The sequence below is a fragment of the Pelophylax lessonae genome (assembly GCF_965119305.1).
Source record: "Pelophylax lessonae genome assembly, chromosome: 4".
NCBI lineage: Eukaryota > Metazoa > Chordata > Amphibia > Anura > Ranidae > Pelophylax > Pelophylax lessonae.
Genome location: NC_138771.1, coordinates 345,496,733 through 345,514,359, shown reverse-complemented (window position 1 = coordinate 345,514,359; position 17,627 = coordinate 345,496,733). Strand labels below are relative to the sequence as shown.

General features: G+C 41.4%; 1 protein-coding gene across 1 annotated transcript in view; it reads right to left on the bottom strand.

Annotated features, from left to right (window-relative positions):
* GRXCR2 (glutaredoxin and cysteine rich domain containing 2) overlaps positions 1-10,372 on the bottom strand; it is a gene marked incomplete at its 3' end in the record, with an annotated part of 43,480 nt that extends 33,108 nt beyond the window's left edge. Inside the window, exon 1 of the mRNA XM_082257032.1 lies at positions 9,955-10,372. Coding sequence (XP_082113158.1) covers positions 9,955-10,287 — 333 coding nt within the window. The 5' untranslated portion in view covers positions 10,288-10,372. The remainder of the gene's footprint in view (positions 1-9,954) is intronic.
* Positions 10,373-17,627: the final 7,255 nt, after the last annotated feature.

Sequence of the window (17,627 nt, the reverse complement as noted above, 5' to 3'; positions counted from 1 at the left end):
TAAAGTGGAAGGATTATAGTCTTATCTCTGGAATACATCCCTTTCTTTATGCATGCTAATATTCTGCTGGCTTTGGCAGCTGCCGCTTGACATTGCATGCTGTTGCCTAATCTATCATCAACCAAGACTCCCAGATCCTTCTCCATTTTTGATTCCCCCAGGGGTTCCCCTCCTAAAGTGTATTGTGCTTTTATGTTTTTAGTCCCCAAGTGCAAAACCTTACACTTCTCCACGTTAAACCTCATTTGCCATGTCGTTGCCCACTCTGTTATTTTGTCCAGGTCATTCTGTAGGATATCTGCTTCATGCTGTGCAGTTATTGCCCTGTCCAATTTTGTGTCATCTGCAAAAACTGATATCGAACTACTGATCCCGTCCTCAATGCTGTTTATGAATAAATTGAACAAGGTTGGTCCCAGGACTGAGCCCTGGGGCACCCCACTTACAACCTCAGACCAGTCTGAGTATGCGCTGTTTATTACCACCCTTTGGACACGCCCTTTAAGCCAATTCCGTATCCAAGAGCAAACTCTGCGGTCGATGCCTGCAGACCTTATTTTATAAATTAAGCGCTTGTGGGGAACTGTATCAAACGCCTTAGCGAAATCCAAGTACACCACATCCACTGGTCTCCCCCTATCTAGCTCACAGCTTACCTCCTCGTAGAATGCTAAGAGATTGGTTTGACAAGAACACCCATTTGTAAACCCGTGCTGATTACTGCTGATGATGTTGTTGTCTATAGCAAACTCTACGATATAGTCCCTTATCATCCCCTCCAGAAGTTTACATACTATTGATGTCAAACTGACAGGCCTATAATTTCCCGGGATATGCCTCTGGCCCTTTTTGAATATCGGAATTACGTTAGCTTTCTTCCAATCCCCTGGTACATCTCCTGTCCTAATACTGTCAGCAAAGATCAGGAACAGTGGTCTGGATATAACCTTACTGAGTTCCTTGAGTACTCTCGGATGTACGCCATCCGGGCCTGGTGATTTGTTTGTGTTAAGTTTATCCAGCCTTTCCTCCACTATTTGTCTCTCAAAGTTGATTTTAGCCATCTTGATTTCGTGTTTACTTTTCTTATTTGCCTCCTTGTATTGCTCGAAAGCTGATACTGTGCCCTCTGATTTATATTTCCTGAAGGCCAATTTTTTTCCCCTAATAAGTTTTTTAACGGTACGGTTTAGCCAGCCAGGTTTGGCTTTGTCTCTTCTAAATTTATTTCCCATAGGAATGCACTGCAAGATGCATTTGCCTAATATGTTCCTAAAGCATTCCCATTTTTCCTCTGTGGTCAGTGATCCCAGGGTTTGGTCCCAGTTTACCCTTTCCATCAATGAGTACAATTTTGGAAAGTCTGCCCTTCTGAAGTTTAGGGTTCTTATGTTCCCCACTTGCCTTGTTATATTGTTATTTACACTAAATGTGATCATCCTGTGATCGCTAGAGCCCAGGTTGTCCTGGACTACTACCTCCGAGATTAGGTCTGGGTCATTAGTGATCAATAGATCCAGGACTGCATTTTCTCTAGTCGGAGAGTCCACCAACTGTGACATGTAATTATCCAGTAAGGTTTCTGTGAATAGGCGGGCCTTCTGTGAGTGTGTAGTCCCCTCATCCCAGTCAATGTCGGGATAATTGAAGTCCCCTTATATGATGACTGATCCCAATTTTGCCACTTTACTCATTAGTGCTAAGAATTCCAGCTCTACCTCCTCCCCTTGGTTAGGTGGCCTATAGCAAACCCCCACAATTACTTTCCCCTTTTCTCCTTCCCTATGGAGTTCAACCCACACAGATTCTAACTCCATACTCATCCCTTCCGTAATGTCACTCCTTTCTATCACCTTTATATTGTTCTTGACATAGAGACATACCCCTCCCCCTCTTTTTCCTACCCTGTCCTTCCGGTACACCGAATACCCTTGGATATTGGCCAGCCAGTCATGTGAGGCATTGCTTCATGTCATGAGACTTTCAGGTCGTACAAGTGTGAAAGAGGCCTTAACTGGATTTGAGCCCTTTCCTCTTAAAGTGGTTGTTAAGCCACTTATGTAAAGTCATCTAATGCCCTCTGTTATATATCAATAAGTGTCCCTGTGTTTGCGTTATAGAACAAATATGCCGATCTGTACCTATATCAGAGCAGTTCCCAGCACTCAGCTGACCACTCGGTTCTCTCCTCTGCCTGGCTGAGAGCTCCAGTGGGCGGGCCCAAGCACTGCCAGTGATGTCAGTCGGGGAGAAGGGGAAGAGAAGAGAGAGAGAGCCAAGCCATCACATGCTCGCCGGGAGCCTCGGATTTAGGTACAGATCACAATTTTTTTCGATAACACAGACACAGGGGCAGTTGTTGTTCTGTTACAGAGGGGATGGGATAATTTTTTATTAAATATGAGAGCAGCAGGAGGGGAAGGCCAGGCACTGTCACTAGCTGACAGACAGGGAGGGGAGGGGGGAGAGGAGCACAGAGGAGGACAGTGCAGGGCTGCGGATGACAGAGGCAACGTAAACTGACCACGGTGTCAGGGCTCAGCAGCCATGATACACCGTAGTTAGTTTACAGGGGGGAGGGTAGAAACTGGCAGGATCAGCCAGGTTTTTTAGGTGTTACAATGGGCCAAATGACACAGCACAAGCACTGTGCTGTATAACATGCTTTAAGGGTTTAATTTTTTTTTTTTTTTTGTGTAACAAATGCTTTAAAGGTTTATGCTGGCTGCTTATACTCCAGCAATCTCCATTTTAATCAAAGGGGAGGGCATTATATTGCTTGAAAAGTCTGTAAGGGTCTCCTGCTTCTGAAATAATTGAGTGCTTCTTGAGTATCTTCTGGAGACAAGACACAGGAGACAAGCTTGATAACTATATTCTGCAAATATAACAAGAATAAAAATGACTCCAGCCAGTGGAGTCAAAACTGCCATAAAACTAGCATTTTCTGAAGGAGTTTAGCAATGGTAGCCAATATCTCTCTCTCTATTGTGACAGTGTTTACTGTCAGTGTTAACAGAAAGGTTACCCTGTTTTTTTTTGTTTTTTTTTCAAATACCAAACATGTTATACTTACCTGCTCTATGCAGTTGGTTTTGCACAGAGCAGCCTGGATCCTCCTCTTCTCGGGTCCCTCTTCACTGCTCCTGGCCCCTCCCAAGCAGCTTGCTATGGGGGCACCTGAGTCGAGCTGCAGCTCCGTGTGTCCATTCAGACACGGATCTGCCATTCGGCCCTGCCCCCTCTCTCTTCTGATTGGCTAACTGACTTTGATGGACAGCAGCAGGAGCCAATGGCGCCACTGCTGTGTCTCAGCCAATCAGGAGGGAGAGTCTCTCGATGGCCGAGGGACTCGTGGACATCGCTGGACAGAGATGGGGCTCAGGTAAGTATTAGGGAGTGCTGGGGAGAATGCATTAAGATAAAAAAAAACTCTGCCTTTACAACCCCTTTAAGAGTTACAATAAATATAATATATAATAATATATTCTAATAATATAATATATTAAAATAATATATTAAAATAATATATAATAATATAATATATAATAATACCGTGCACTGCCAGGGGTTATGATCAATAATAATGTTGCTTTAAAACTGAAGATTGGTGATTCACTCACACCTTCCACACTCTCAAAATAATGTGATACAGCATATATATTAGATAATACAAGTGACGCGCTTCACCTTGTAAAATGAAATTTTAAATTTCAAACCCTGTGTGTGTACTGTGTATATCAACATGGATGATGCCACTATATTGCCTTAAACACCTTGTACCCATTAACTATAATAGTGTAAACCTCAAATGATGATACAGATAAAAGTATAAGCAAATAAAATAAAATGAAAATTGAATACAAATGAAAATAAAAATGAAAGTCCATCAATGACAAAAGTCCAATAAAGATCGACTAATGGTGTTAACACATAAATCCCTGTTCCTGTGGCGGAATGCGTAGGGAAGGGGTTTTGATGTCATAACGCTCTACCAGAGTATACGGAAGAACACTGAGGAACAGGGGTGACTCAACATCTCTATATTTCATGCTGGTGTATATAGCTGAAATGCGTTTCATAGTATGGTGCACTGCAAAGCACCTTCTGCATGTGAGTGTAATGTGTGAAGATTTTTAGCAATAAATGGAGTGTTTTTAAAGATAAAGCACTATTGGCGTTTTTATATTTATATGTACTTGGCTGATGGAAGAGACTGGTAGGAGAAGGAGGAAGTGATTCCAATATTGAACCACAGGAACTATACATCTAGTCCCCTTGGGAGGGACACAAGCTTTATTTAATCATATCAATATATATGAGCCATTATTCCAGGTGAGAGCATTCCCGGTGGAGGAATTGAGCACTGCATGCAGCACGATTGAAGCACATTTAATAGATTGTCAATTGTTTGAAGTACACTAAACAATTACGGGATTTATGTGTTGGGCCTAACACCATTAGGCAATATTTATTGGACTTTTGTCATTGATGGACTTTCATTTTTATTTTCATGTTTATTAAATTTTTATTTAATTTTCATTTTATTTTATTTGATCATGTTTTTATATGTATCGTCATTCGAGGTTTGCACTATTATAGTAAATTGGTGCAAGGTGTGTAAGGCAATATAGTGGATAGTATAATGTGCAAGAACAGTTAAAATGTTTTTTAAAAAAATATATATATACATATATACAGTATATATACAGGGCTTGACAAATTTGCTTTGAATCTAGGAGCCAGCTAAAAAAGTTAGGAGCCAGTTTCTTTTTTTAACTAATAAAGCTTAGGATTAGAACTTCCAACATGTTTCAGAAGGTGAACTTATCCTTTAACCCTTTCACAGCCAGAGCAGTTTATTTGCATTTTTTTGCACACGTTTAAAAAATTATTTTATTTGATCATGTTTTTATCTGTATCGTCATTCGAGGTTTGCACGATTTTAGTAAATTGGTGCAAGGTGTGTAAGGCAATATAGTGGCAGGATCCATGTTAATATATACACACACACAGGTTTTTAATTTCAAATTTAATTTCATAAGGTGAAGCGTGGCACTTGTATTATTTAATATGGTCTTTGGTAAGTGGTATATTGTTAGGGCCAGCCTAAAATGAGGTTGAGTTTTTGGAGTCTGAGAGGTGTAATAGAACAATTTTTTACTTGTATTAAGCACTGACATTCCTCACCAAACTATTGGTGTAACATGCAACAATCAATATTGCATTCAAATTCGTATTTGCATTTTTCTGTATTATGCAACAATTTTATTTTTGGTCTGACTCTGGGCTGATTTACTAAAGGCAATTAGGTTGTTAATTTTGTAAAGGGAATTCCCCTCGGCTTAGTAAATGCGGTGAAAACTTTATTTGCAAAGAAAACAAATCATGTGCAATAGAGCTGCCCGATTAATTGTTAAAAAATCGCGATCTTGATTCACACCCCCCCTCCTCACGATCTTAAAATGGCATGTCCTCAATTCTTACAGAGCTTTTTCTCTGCTCATTGAGGGTCCATGTACACTGCAACTTGTAAACGGCCGTTTAGGAGCAGTTGGGCGTTTTTTTCAGAAGCCCCTGAACCCTACTCTATGTTATCTTATCTGTTCATGTACACAGGGTCGTTTACAGTCATTTGCAGGCAGTTGAGTTCAGTGTAGTTTTTTGGAAAGCAATTATTTGCGTTCAGGATGTTCAGAACGCGTGTTTACCGGTGTTTCAAACGCAAAAACACGACCAAACGTGACCGAACGCGACCGAACACGACTGAACGCAACCGCACGCGATCACCCGCGTTTAGCACTCGCGTTTTTCCATTTTAAAGGGGAATGATTTTTTGACCTATAGAAGCGGTTCTGAGCGCAAACGCCTGCTAAACGCGGCTAAACGCGGCATACAAACGCGACGCAACGGACGTTTTAAACGCCCTTTAAATTCCAGTATTCAAGGGACTTTTTAAAATGTCCCGTGTACATGTAGCCTAACGGTTGTCAAAAAAAAAAAGAAAAGAGCCTCTGGCAAATGTTTATCAATATTGTTAAGGCTGCTAGATAACTATAAGTGCCGGTTCACACTAACGCGGCACGACTTCGGGGGCGACCTGTGAAGTTGCGTGCACCGCGACTTCGGCGCGACTTGCACGGACTTCATATAATGAATGTCTATGCAAGTCGCTCCGATGTCGCCCCGAAGTTGTACAGGAACCTTTTTCTAAGTCGGAGCGACTTGAGTCACTCCTATTAGAACGGTTCCCGTAGCACTGCATGGACCGCGATTTGTCAGGCTGACAAGTCGCCTGACAAGTCGCGGTAGTGTGAATGGGGACTTAACACAATGTTTTACAATGTATCATTTCGTTCTTTTGGATCAAAGGAACAAGTCTGTAAATGAGGGCAGTTTAACCTCTTAGAGTCGGTTCACACTGATCCGACACGACTTCGGTCGACTAATGCAGTCGCCCGTGCACCGCGACTTCGGCGCGGCTTGCAACGACTTCACATAATGGAAGTCAATGCAAGTCGCTCCGGCTGCAAAAAAAAGGTGCAGGAACCTTTTTCTAAGTTGGAGCGACTTGAGTCGCTCCTATTAGAATGATTCCCATTGCACAGCACGGTCCGCTACTTGTCAGGTGACCAAGTCGCCTGACAAGTCAGAACAGTGTGAACCGGCAGTTAAAGACTAAGCCTTTTTCTGACACTTGTTGCTTACAAGTTAAAATCAGTATTTTTTGCTAGAAAATTACTTAGAACCCCCAAACATTATATATATATATATATATTTTTTAGCAGGGACCCTAGAGAATAAAATGGCGATTGTTGCAATCTTTTATGTCACACTGTATTTGCGCCGAAGTCTTTCAAACGCAGTCTTTACACTTTAATGAATTAAAAAAAAAAAACGAAACAGTAAAGTTAGCCCAATTTTTTTGTATAATGTTAAAGACGATGTTACGCCGAGAATCGTGATCTTTGTTCTAAGCAAAAAAATTGTGATTCTCATTTTATCCAGAATCGTGCAGCTCTAATGTGCAAGAACAGTTAAAATGTTTTTTTAAAAAAAATATATATATACATATATACAGTATATATACAGGGCTTGACAAATTTGCTTTGAATCTAGGAGCCAGCTAAAAAAGTTAGGAGCCAGTTTCTTTTTTTTTTAACTTATAAAGCTTAGGATTAGAACATGTAACATGTTTCCGAAGGTGAACTTATCCTTTAACCCTTTCACAGCCAGAGCAGTTTATTTGCATTTTTTTGCACACGTTTAAAAAATAATTTTAGAAGATTACATAAAACCCCCAAATATTATACGTTTTCTGAAAGCAGATACCCTAGAGAATGAAATAGTGGTAGTTCTGAATTTTTATGTCACATGATTTTACCGCAAAGGTCAGGGAAAAACAAAATTTCAGTAAAAAACACATAAAAAGTTAATTTTAGGTGGCACAAAAACACAATAAATTACCCAATTTTTTGGTAACCTTTAAAAGCCAAGATTGCACTCAGTAAATATGTTAAACCTAAAATGTGCCTGCACCTGTGAAACGGCGAAAAACTTCAGTACCCTATATTTTTCATAGGCAACGCTTTAAAAGCCCCCTATAAGTCATCAATTTATAGATACGGTAGAATTATTGCTCTCATTCTGGCACGTGCAGTGATATGTAACGTGTATCACAACCTTTTCAGGTGTAGGCGCCCCGCTGCATGCGTTTACAATTGTATGTGCATATACAGTATGTGGGAGTGGGGGGGGGGGGGCTCAAATTTTTTTTGGGGGGGGGGGGATTTTATATTCTTGGATGTAACCTACATTTTTTACAATTAAAAACATTTTTTTTTTACATCACATAGGGGGCAAAAAGTACCATATGTGATGATTTTTTTGGTGACAGGTTCTCTTTAATGAGACATCCAGGGTCTGAAAGACCCTGCATATCTCCCCTATGCACCACTGAATGTACTGCAATGCAGATTACACATTTTTTTTTTACTCAACTTTTTTTTTTTTTCCCATCACATAGGGGACAAAAAGTCCCCTATGTGATGATTTTTTTGGTGACAGGTTCTCTTTAATGAGACATCCAGGGTCTAAAAGACCCTGCATGCCTCCCCTATGCACCACTGAAATGTACTGCAATGCAGATCACACTGCATTACATTCTTTCCCGGCCTTGATGACTATGTCCTAATATTATTTTACTTTGACATATGGTTTAAGGAAACAAATTTGTTTTTTTTAATTGCTAAGAACAAGTATTGGTGCTACATTTTGACATGGTACTCACTATACTCACTATACATCTTCTTAATGGCGGCACTAAGAAAGTGTAAAATTGTCTCCACAATCGACTTTATTTATGAAATAATCTAAAAGTTGATCCATGCTAAACAAACTGCCTCTCAAACCCAAGTTTCTGTCCTAGAGGAAAATACATTTAACCGGTTGCCGACCGCCGCACGACTATATACTGCGGCGGTCAGCCCCGGCCAGGCAGAGTGACGTATGGATACGTCACTCGCCTGTCACTGACTTGCGAGCCAATTAAGGGCGGGCGCGCGTTTGCCGAGGCGCGCGCCCGCTGCGGCTCGTTCACAGACAAGTCAGTGCGTGTGACCGGCAGACTCGATGTCCGCCGGTCACACTACGATCGTCGGTAGAGCGGGAGAAAGGCGGAGCGGCTTATGTAAACAAGCCGCCCGTCATTCTCCCTGGTGTAAAAATGAAGATCAGACGGTTCTACTATGTAGGACCGTTGATCTTTGTTTTTACACCAATAGCAATGTCCCTGCACAGTTAGAATCACGCCCCTAGGACACACTTAACCCCTCCCTGTCCAATAAAGTTAACCCCTTCCCTGCCAGTGTCATTTTTACAGTAACAGTGCATATTTATAGCACTGATTACTGCAGTAATGTCACTGGTACCCCCAAAAGTGTCAAAAATGTCAGTCAAGGGTCCGATCTGTCCGCCACAATGTCGCAGCACCGAAAAAAAAATCGCGGATCGCCGCCATTACGCGTTAAAATAAAAAACACCAAAAATGACAAAAATCTTTCCCTTTGTTAGTAAACGCGATAACTTTTGCGCAAACCAATCAAAATACGCTTTTTGCAATTTTTTTTACCAAACATATGTAGCATAAAACAAATTGGCCGAAAATGTTAAAAAATTTTGATTTTTACATTTTTTTGGGGGGGAATTTCAAATAAAAAAATGTGAAAAATATAGTTATTTTTGCAAAATTTACGCTCTTTTTTTTGTTTATAGCGCATGATCAAAAAATCGCACAGGTGATCAAATACCACCAAAAGAAAGCTCTGTTTGTGGGAAAAAAAGGACGTCAAATTAGTTTAGGTACAGCGTCGCACGACCGCGCAATTGTCCGTTAAAATCACGCAGTAAAAAATCGCAAAAAACCCCCTGGTCTTTTAGCAGCCAAATCCTCCAGGGCTTAAGTGGTTAAGGGACAAAATATTTAGGAGCCAATGGGCAGCTTTGAAGCTATTGTACATTATTTTCAATACTTGTTTTTATAAGTGTAAATAGATCATTTAACCTAAATGATCATATCAGTAAATGATAATTTTTTACAAAAGCATTGGAACCAACCACTTTTAGTCCTTCTACTAAAATCATTAGAAAATACTTTTTTAAATGTTATGCTTTATGTTATTTTCTAAAAACTTTGGGTTGTTTCCAGTTCTGTGCTAACCTGTACAGCTAGCAATTTGATTATGAAAAAAAAATGTTGCTGCTTGATATGGGCAACAGAGTTTATATTTTAAATGAGGTTACGTCAACACTTTACCTTATATTTGACATATTTTAGTTTATTCCTTCGCTTTTCGTTGCATATAAATATAGAGTTTATGTAGTACAGAATACAATTAACAATTCATATTTTTGGTGAGCACCAATCAGTAACTCAATAATGACTATGAGACTTACGCTTTTGTCTGTTTCATGGGTGCCAGAAAGCAGAGGGTCACTTGCAAGTCTGTAGGAGGTACCATCTCTAAAGACACTTATTCTCTGAGCTGTCAGTCGAGCTGTTGGGTAATACTGTGGATGAGCTTCTCCTGAGCTGAAGTAATGTTCCGAAGTCTCAAAACTGTCATGCAGAAAGCTATGGGGATATTCTTCATCTGGGGACTCCAATTCCTGGCCATCTTCAAAGACCTGTTTCAATACCCGGCCACTGTATGCCGAAGAAATTTTAAATCTCACCTTCCGGGGTCTCTCTGCATATCTTTGGTTTAATTTCTTCTGAAGCTCATCCATAGAAAAGTTTTCCCTGTGTTATATTCATTTAATTCTTCAGTAAATACATATACCTGTGTGCGTAGTTGCAGCTTCCCGGTACTATGTCTTTATTTGTTCCTGCAAACGATAAATAATTCACAAAAGGCTTGAGATCCTCTCATGTAACTTCAGACTCAACACTACCTTATTAAGTATTAATAAATGCTCATAAAAGAGGTAATCTTATATACATGGTGATGAATGCAGCACCTTTGCCTTTGCTTCCTTTAGGTGAGTCAGTTTACAAACACATCAGAAGCAACAGGCCAAATATGAAATAAAGCTTTTATTTACAGGACTATGACCTGCAAATCAATGTTCGTATGCTGGATGGAGTAGAAATTCTGCAAGGCATTTCCTACCTGCTGGTTTGCTATTAAATTTGAGCTTCATTTACACCTGTTGAACATAGTTCCAGTGGTTTGTTTCCTGTGTTCTATCTATGCCCAGGTGTTAACATATGTGGCTTGTATTTTGCTGAATTAAGCCTAAACCAAAGGTATCTCAGAATGAACAAGCTGCATGTAACCTAGTTCAACTCAGGCTTCATTGTAAATTTTCTCAATAGATTGAAATGTTTTTCTTTGGTCTTAAGCCCGGACCACACTATCAGTTATTTCATTGTTCAATCCAGCGAGCTGAACATTAAAAAACTGAAGAGCTCAGGCAAAGATCCCATACTAACAATCTGATGTTAATACAGCGATCTTCCTGCTGAGTTAAGCCTCGTACACACGCACCAATTGTTGGCCGTGAATTTTCGATCAACATCCGATCGGCCGATTTTCGGCTTGTTAGTATGATGCTTCCGACAACCGACTGCGACTTTTCCGCCGAAAAAAAATCTGGTGTGCAGACTATAAAATTTTTGTTGGCCGTCAACAGAACGGCCGATTGTTCGTCAGTCAGTACAGATTTCGACAGACAAAAATCTGATGAGCAAGACTGGGCATGCTCAGAGAAGAAAAAACACACGGAAAGTAAACCAGCACATGACATCACTTCTGTAGTTGGTTGTTGTTGGCCGACAAAATTCGTGTGCAGTCTAGAGCACATTTCAACCAACACAACAACACTGGACAAAAGACGGCCAATCGGTCGGCCAACAATCGGTGCGTGTGTACGAGGCTTTATTGTGTTCTGACACAGGGACTGCCCCCCCCACCAGCACACACCAGTCAGCGCTCTCAGCCATTGGCTGAGAGCACTGATTGGAATGCTAATTGGTAGACATTTTTCAGTCATGCCCCTTCAACAGAAGTCGGATGTTTGGCTGGCTTCTGTCAGACCGACTGTCATACACACTGGTTGATATTGCCCGATATTTGGCACGTGTGTACGGCACTTTATTCTTTTTATTCTTCTTAACAAATCTTTTACAGTGTATTAGTGATAATTAAGGGAAGGGAAAATAAAGGGAAAATAAAGGGATTTCAGCCCACTAAACATGTTCCAATTAGTGAGTAAAACACAGATTTCTGTCAATATTGATAACCCTTAGCATTCTCTCCAAGAGCTTTTAGATTTTGATGATTCAGTCATTTTACTTTGGTTGTATAAACATTAGTTTAAGATCTTTTGAGCACGGAAAATGGAATAAGGGGAAACCTTTAACCCTATTAACATAGAACTAAAGCAGATTAGCTCCTGTGCTTTTTTCCTTGAGTCCATATTTAGTGTCCTTCCCTAGTTAGGCTAAATTTAGTTTTTGGCTCTGCTTATTGCAGTGGTGACCTGTTTTTATTTTTTATTTTTTGGTCTGGTCAGTTAAAGTAGAACTAAAGTAGAACTATAGGCAATTTTTTTTCCATTTTGGATAAGTAAGGGAGGGTAATAAACCCCCTGTCAGGTTTTTTTTTTTTTTTTTTTTGCCATCTGTGTCCCAATGCAGAGATTTCCCTTCACTTCCTGTCCCATAGCCAAACAGGAAGAAAGAGGAAATCCCTGAAAAATAAGGGGATACTTTGGGGACCCCCAGGTCACCAGAACTAGTGTCCCCATTAGAAGATTTCATCTCTATTACTTCCAGAGAATAGAGTAGGAGGGTCAGCTACTGAAGTTCTAAATATTTGTCTGCTCTCAGACACTTCTGGGAGGAGCACTTAGAAGTTGAGAGGGGGAGAAGATAAATGTTTGAGAGACTTGCTTAAATGAGTTCTTGCCCTGGGGCTCCTGCCCTTGGGATGCAGTCTGTTTACTGGAGTTGCTGTTTGTGCCTCAGCATGTGCTCGACTGAGAGCCTAAAGAGATCTGATTGAGAGACATTTTCTGGAGGGTATTACCTGCGGAGCAGGGGCGTAACTACAGGGGTTGCAGGGGTTGCAATCGCTACCGGGCCCCATGCTCCAGGGGGCCCGGTAGCAAACCAGTGGGTGAACTTCTAGGATCTCAAAGGTCACACTTGCGACCGGGCCCTGGCATTTCACCACTGTGGGGAGGCCCCAAGATTGCAGGAAGGGGGCCCACTGCAGAACTTGTGAAAGGATCCTGATGCGGGACCATAATAAAAGGCCATGCAATGAGATTAAAGAGCCCCAGGATTAGTGGGAAGAGCCCCGGGCTTGAAGGGAAGGGCCCCGGCCAGGGGTCTGGGGGGCCCTTCATGGTTTCTTGCATCGGGGCCCTGAAGGTTCTAGTTACGCCTCTGCTGCGGAGGCTGGTCTGCAGACAGACTCTTTCTTCCTCACTGGAGAGTGTCGCATGAAGGCTGGGTGGCAGACAGCTGCTCTTTGACTTTGTAAATAAAACTATGATTATGTATCCAAAGTGTGCATGTGCTTAGGGATGGATGTAAGTACCGGAGGTTGCTGTAAGGACTGGGACTGCTTGCAAAGAGTTCCAGATTAACTGCCCATTACTTATCACCAGAAAAGGTTGTTACAAGGGGATTTTGTCTAAAGTTTGTACTCCAGCTAATTTTTACGTTTTGGAGTATCCTGTACCAGTACCCCTCTCCTGTTTAGGTTTGCTGCAATAAATCCACAAAAAGACATGCCTTGGACTGAGCCTATATTTGTCGGTGTACTTGGAAATGTGTGTGGGTCTGGCAGCCTGTGTGCTTTAGCAAGGAAGACCTGTTCATTCAGCGGCTCCTCCGGGGATAGCACTATACATGTTGTGTTAGGCGGATTAAAGAATCCAAGAGAGTAAACCGATATACAAGTAGGCTGATTTACTAAAAGAATTGAGAATCTTTATTCAAATTGTGTGACTATTCACTTCAAGTATCTAATTTCATGCTTATAAAATAATTAAGTGCTTTTCCTATGCTTGAATAATTGCAGTGAATATTCACACAATTTATTGAGTAAATATTTTCATCTTCTATAACAAATCAGCCCAAACCTATTACCAGTCTATCCTTGCCTACACTCGAAGTAAATTTGTCAGTTATATGTTTAGGTGATGCAGGTGCCATACATACAGAAAATGTACAAAAGAAATTGCTTCTCTAACATACAAACTATGTATTTGCTTTTCTAAAGCTGCTGATCACTTTTAAAAATACAAAAAGAGAGCAGTGCTTACAGGGCTGGTCTGCATCCGGTTACATTTCTCTGAGGGTACTGTGGTCAATGCCATTTTTTTTTTGTGTGTTATATGGGGAAACCAAAAAACTAAAAAAAAAAGCAAAAACAAATGCTGGGTGGCCAGAGCAGCACATCAATCTCAGAGAGGGTGTTCCCCTTACAGTGGCAGTTCAGAACCATGTGAAGGCTCCTTCCCTGCTCTTGAGAACCTCTCCTTACTCTGAACTGTTGCTACAACTGGTCTGGTGAGTTTAAGGGGGGAAATGTACTGTACAGTATTGAGAGGTCTGGTAGGCTCCCGTCGGCAGAATACAACACCTCGGGGGGTGATTCCCCCATCCGCATCACACATGTGGATGGAGGGATGGGTTAATTTTTTTCAACCTGCCTGTTGATCAAAAAAAGTATCATGTATGGCCTGACTTTATTTATGTGAAAAGAAAGAAGTTGCAATGAGATACTTTTGTATTCTGATGCCGTCCCCCATCAACAAAACTTTCACTCCACGAACCATGAAGTTTATACTATTGGACCTCTTATTCTGTGCTTTGGTGCTTACCATATTTCTAAAGATCTCCAAATTGGCAAACAACTATGGGTTTTTAGGGCCTTTCACTCCCTGGGCACCTTTTTATCAACAGTGTCTTAATAAATTAATTTCAGCTCATCCTGTGTACTGACTCAATGTCTGTACAGTTGTCTGACTTTACTGTTGCTGGGTATTTTACATCCTCATGGTTACTTATACATATACATACAGTATATGGGTATATGTATACCCTTTCTCTCTTTCTCTCCTCAAATATGTGCCAAAGTATATCGGGAGAAAACAATGAAAAGACACATTGCACAAAATTATTTATCTTGTGTCATTGTCAGGCCCTGCCACTGCAAAAAGGGAAGTAGATATGATACGATACAGGTTTTGGACATATGCAGAGTATGGGGCTCCTGAATATTGACTCCGAACAGGGAAGGGTGTTTTTCCAACTTTCTCCAGGTTTTGAGCTTTGGAGTTTGAAGGTTTTGAAGAGTTTTGGGAGGGAGAAAATCTCCTGCCTAGTGTCCGGGTCTTGCAGGAGAGCATCAGGCTGTGAGTGCACATTTGCATAATGAAGGACTTGGGCATAATTCAGGGCTCCCCTCAAGAAACAGCACTCCATGCTGAATATATTCCTTGTCTTTAGCTATAGGACTGTGTTGAGATGACTAAGCAAGTCTGGGAGACAGAGAGCCAAGACGACTTGGTAGGTCCAGGGGACTGAGGGAATCTGGAAGTGTCAGAGGCCTGAAAGAATATGGGGGCCCAGGCAGCAGGGTGCTGCAACTGAATTGGCTGGGGGAGCCAGGAGTTCTAAATCAGCCAGGAGAGCTGGGAGAGGGCTGCAATTGGAAACACAGGGGTACTGTGTCAAAGTGTAAGAAAATGTGGTCATGAAGGGCTCTGCCCACCCGAACACATTACTCATTTACAACACTATGTGAATGGAAATGGAATGAATGAATGGAAAACAACAAGGCCTGGCAGCCTTTGCGGCTGTCGGCATGTAGTTTTCAATGAATTACCACGGCACTGTGAGCACTGTGGTAGTTTATTCATGCTTCCTGTTAGCATGTATCAGCTTCCTCATATGAGGTACAAGCAAACCTATACAATGACAGGTCTGCAGGATACCTGCATGGCATCAGCAATCTTATCGGAAGTGCGGTCATTCCTTTTGTTGTACTGAGATTTTATCACCCCAAGTCTTATTCAAGGGAGAAGCATACTTTGCAAATACTTTAGCAAGAGGCTCCCACTCATTGTTTCTGGCCCAGATAGGTAAGCTGCACACTCCCTTCTGGACACCAGACCTCTCTGCAGCCTTGCTTTTCCTAAACAGCTTACACAGCATTTCTACCCAGCACAAGCTACACAATACACCACAGAAAACAGGTCTGCTTCAGTTGAATTTATAGCGCAATCCTGGCACGAGCCCCCAACTGTTTTGCCTGCGTTTCTAGCAAGGTTACTTTGCGGTACAAACAAGAAAACTTAGACCTTTGCGGTGTATAAATATACTTTTACTAAACAAAAGCATGCTGTACATACAAACTATTGCAATATTAGGAACATATCACACGACTGGCAGATATAGCAATGCCTAACACATGAACAGCCTATGGTCTGTAAACAGCAGAAATACGCTTCTTAAACATACAACCCTTGTCCCAAGAATATGGAATAAATACTTAGCTCTGGTGGTGGATTCAGCAGCTTCCAATAGATCTCTGTAGCAACACAACAAAAAGGTCCTCGCCGCATGTTTTCTCCAACTACAAACGAACAAACAAGCCAGGCTGCATCATGGATATTTAAGGGCCAAAAGGTGAGGTAGAAAGAGGGCTTTTCTCATGCAAATTGACCCTTTTATAATCCTGTACACAGAAAGACCTCCCAGAGGATGTGGTCATATCTTTTGACCACTCCTAGGTCACTTTGAGTGAGGTCATCCACACATGGCTGCACCTCCCCCCTACAAGCACGTGGTTCATTAAATATGCGGCAGCCATTTTAAAACTACCTGTGGGTGAGAGAAATTATTTACACATGGATGGGAACATTTGTAAAAAAATCCACAACTGATACAACTGGCCACCTCACCAGGGCCTCAGCATGCCAGGAAGGGGAATTCTATAAAATTGCAATATCAGAAAATGTCTTTTCATTTAAAAATGACTTGATTATATTTTGAGATCAGCATGCAGAGCTGCATGCACCAGAGCTTTTGAGTTTTGGGGGGGAAAGGTCCACTTTGAGTGTAGAGTTTGTCTCTTGGTAGCTCAAAGTGTAGCTGTAATAATCAGTGTACTATGTAACTGCCATGTAATCCATTACTGTATACAGCAACAGTCTCCAAACTGCAGCCTGGGAGTCGGATGTGGCCTTTTACTTGCCTTTATCCGGCCCTTGGGGAACTCTTTCATCCATAACTGACACTAATGATGGAGCACTTTTGCTCCCGCTGACACCAAGGATGGGGTGCTATTCCTCCCACTGATATCAACAATAGGGAACTATTGAGCAGGAAGGGGCTATGGAAGAGACTCAGACTACATTAGGCTGAGTGTCACATGGTACAAAGTCAACACTAAACCAGAATATCAGGAGATCTGCAGACAACAGAGCAACATGGTACAGAGATCTGTATCTTTATTCCATATGTGACCCGAGCACCATCTGTCACTGAGTGATACTCCATGAGGATTTGTGATCCTATTGAAGTGCATTAATGATGGGGCATTGTTTACTTTTCCTGACCATTGGGCATTTTTTTTCTTCTACTGGCCACAGTCCAGCCCCTCTAAAGTCTTTGTTTAGAAGGTTTGGAAACCTCTGGTATATAGTATATAATATACTGTATAAAGCGCAACATGTGTACACATACCTCCCAACATTTGAACTTCAGAATGAGGGACACTGAGGGGACAGAGACCGGCTGCCATGTGTTGCTCACGGCGTGTGAGAACCAAGCTGCCCGCACCACCGTGGGCATTCCGGGACTCAGCCCCGGGACACAGACCATTTTCCGGGACGGTGCTGGCAAATCAGGGACGGTTGGGAGGTATGGTATACATACAGTAAGTACTGACTTAGCATAGAGTTTTTGACTGACATGTTGTAAACAGATCATTTAGGCATGCAAACACAATATAGATTAGAATAGAAAAGAACCGGTTTGTGATGTTTGTTTTAACAAGTTACATCAAACCTTTAGTTTTTAAGACCATAACATTAATACATTTTAA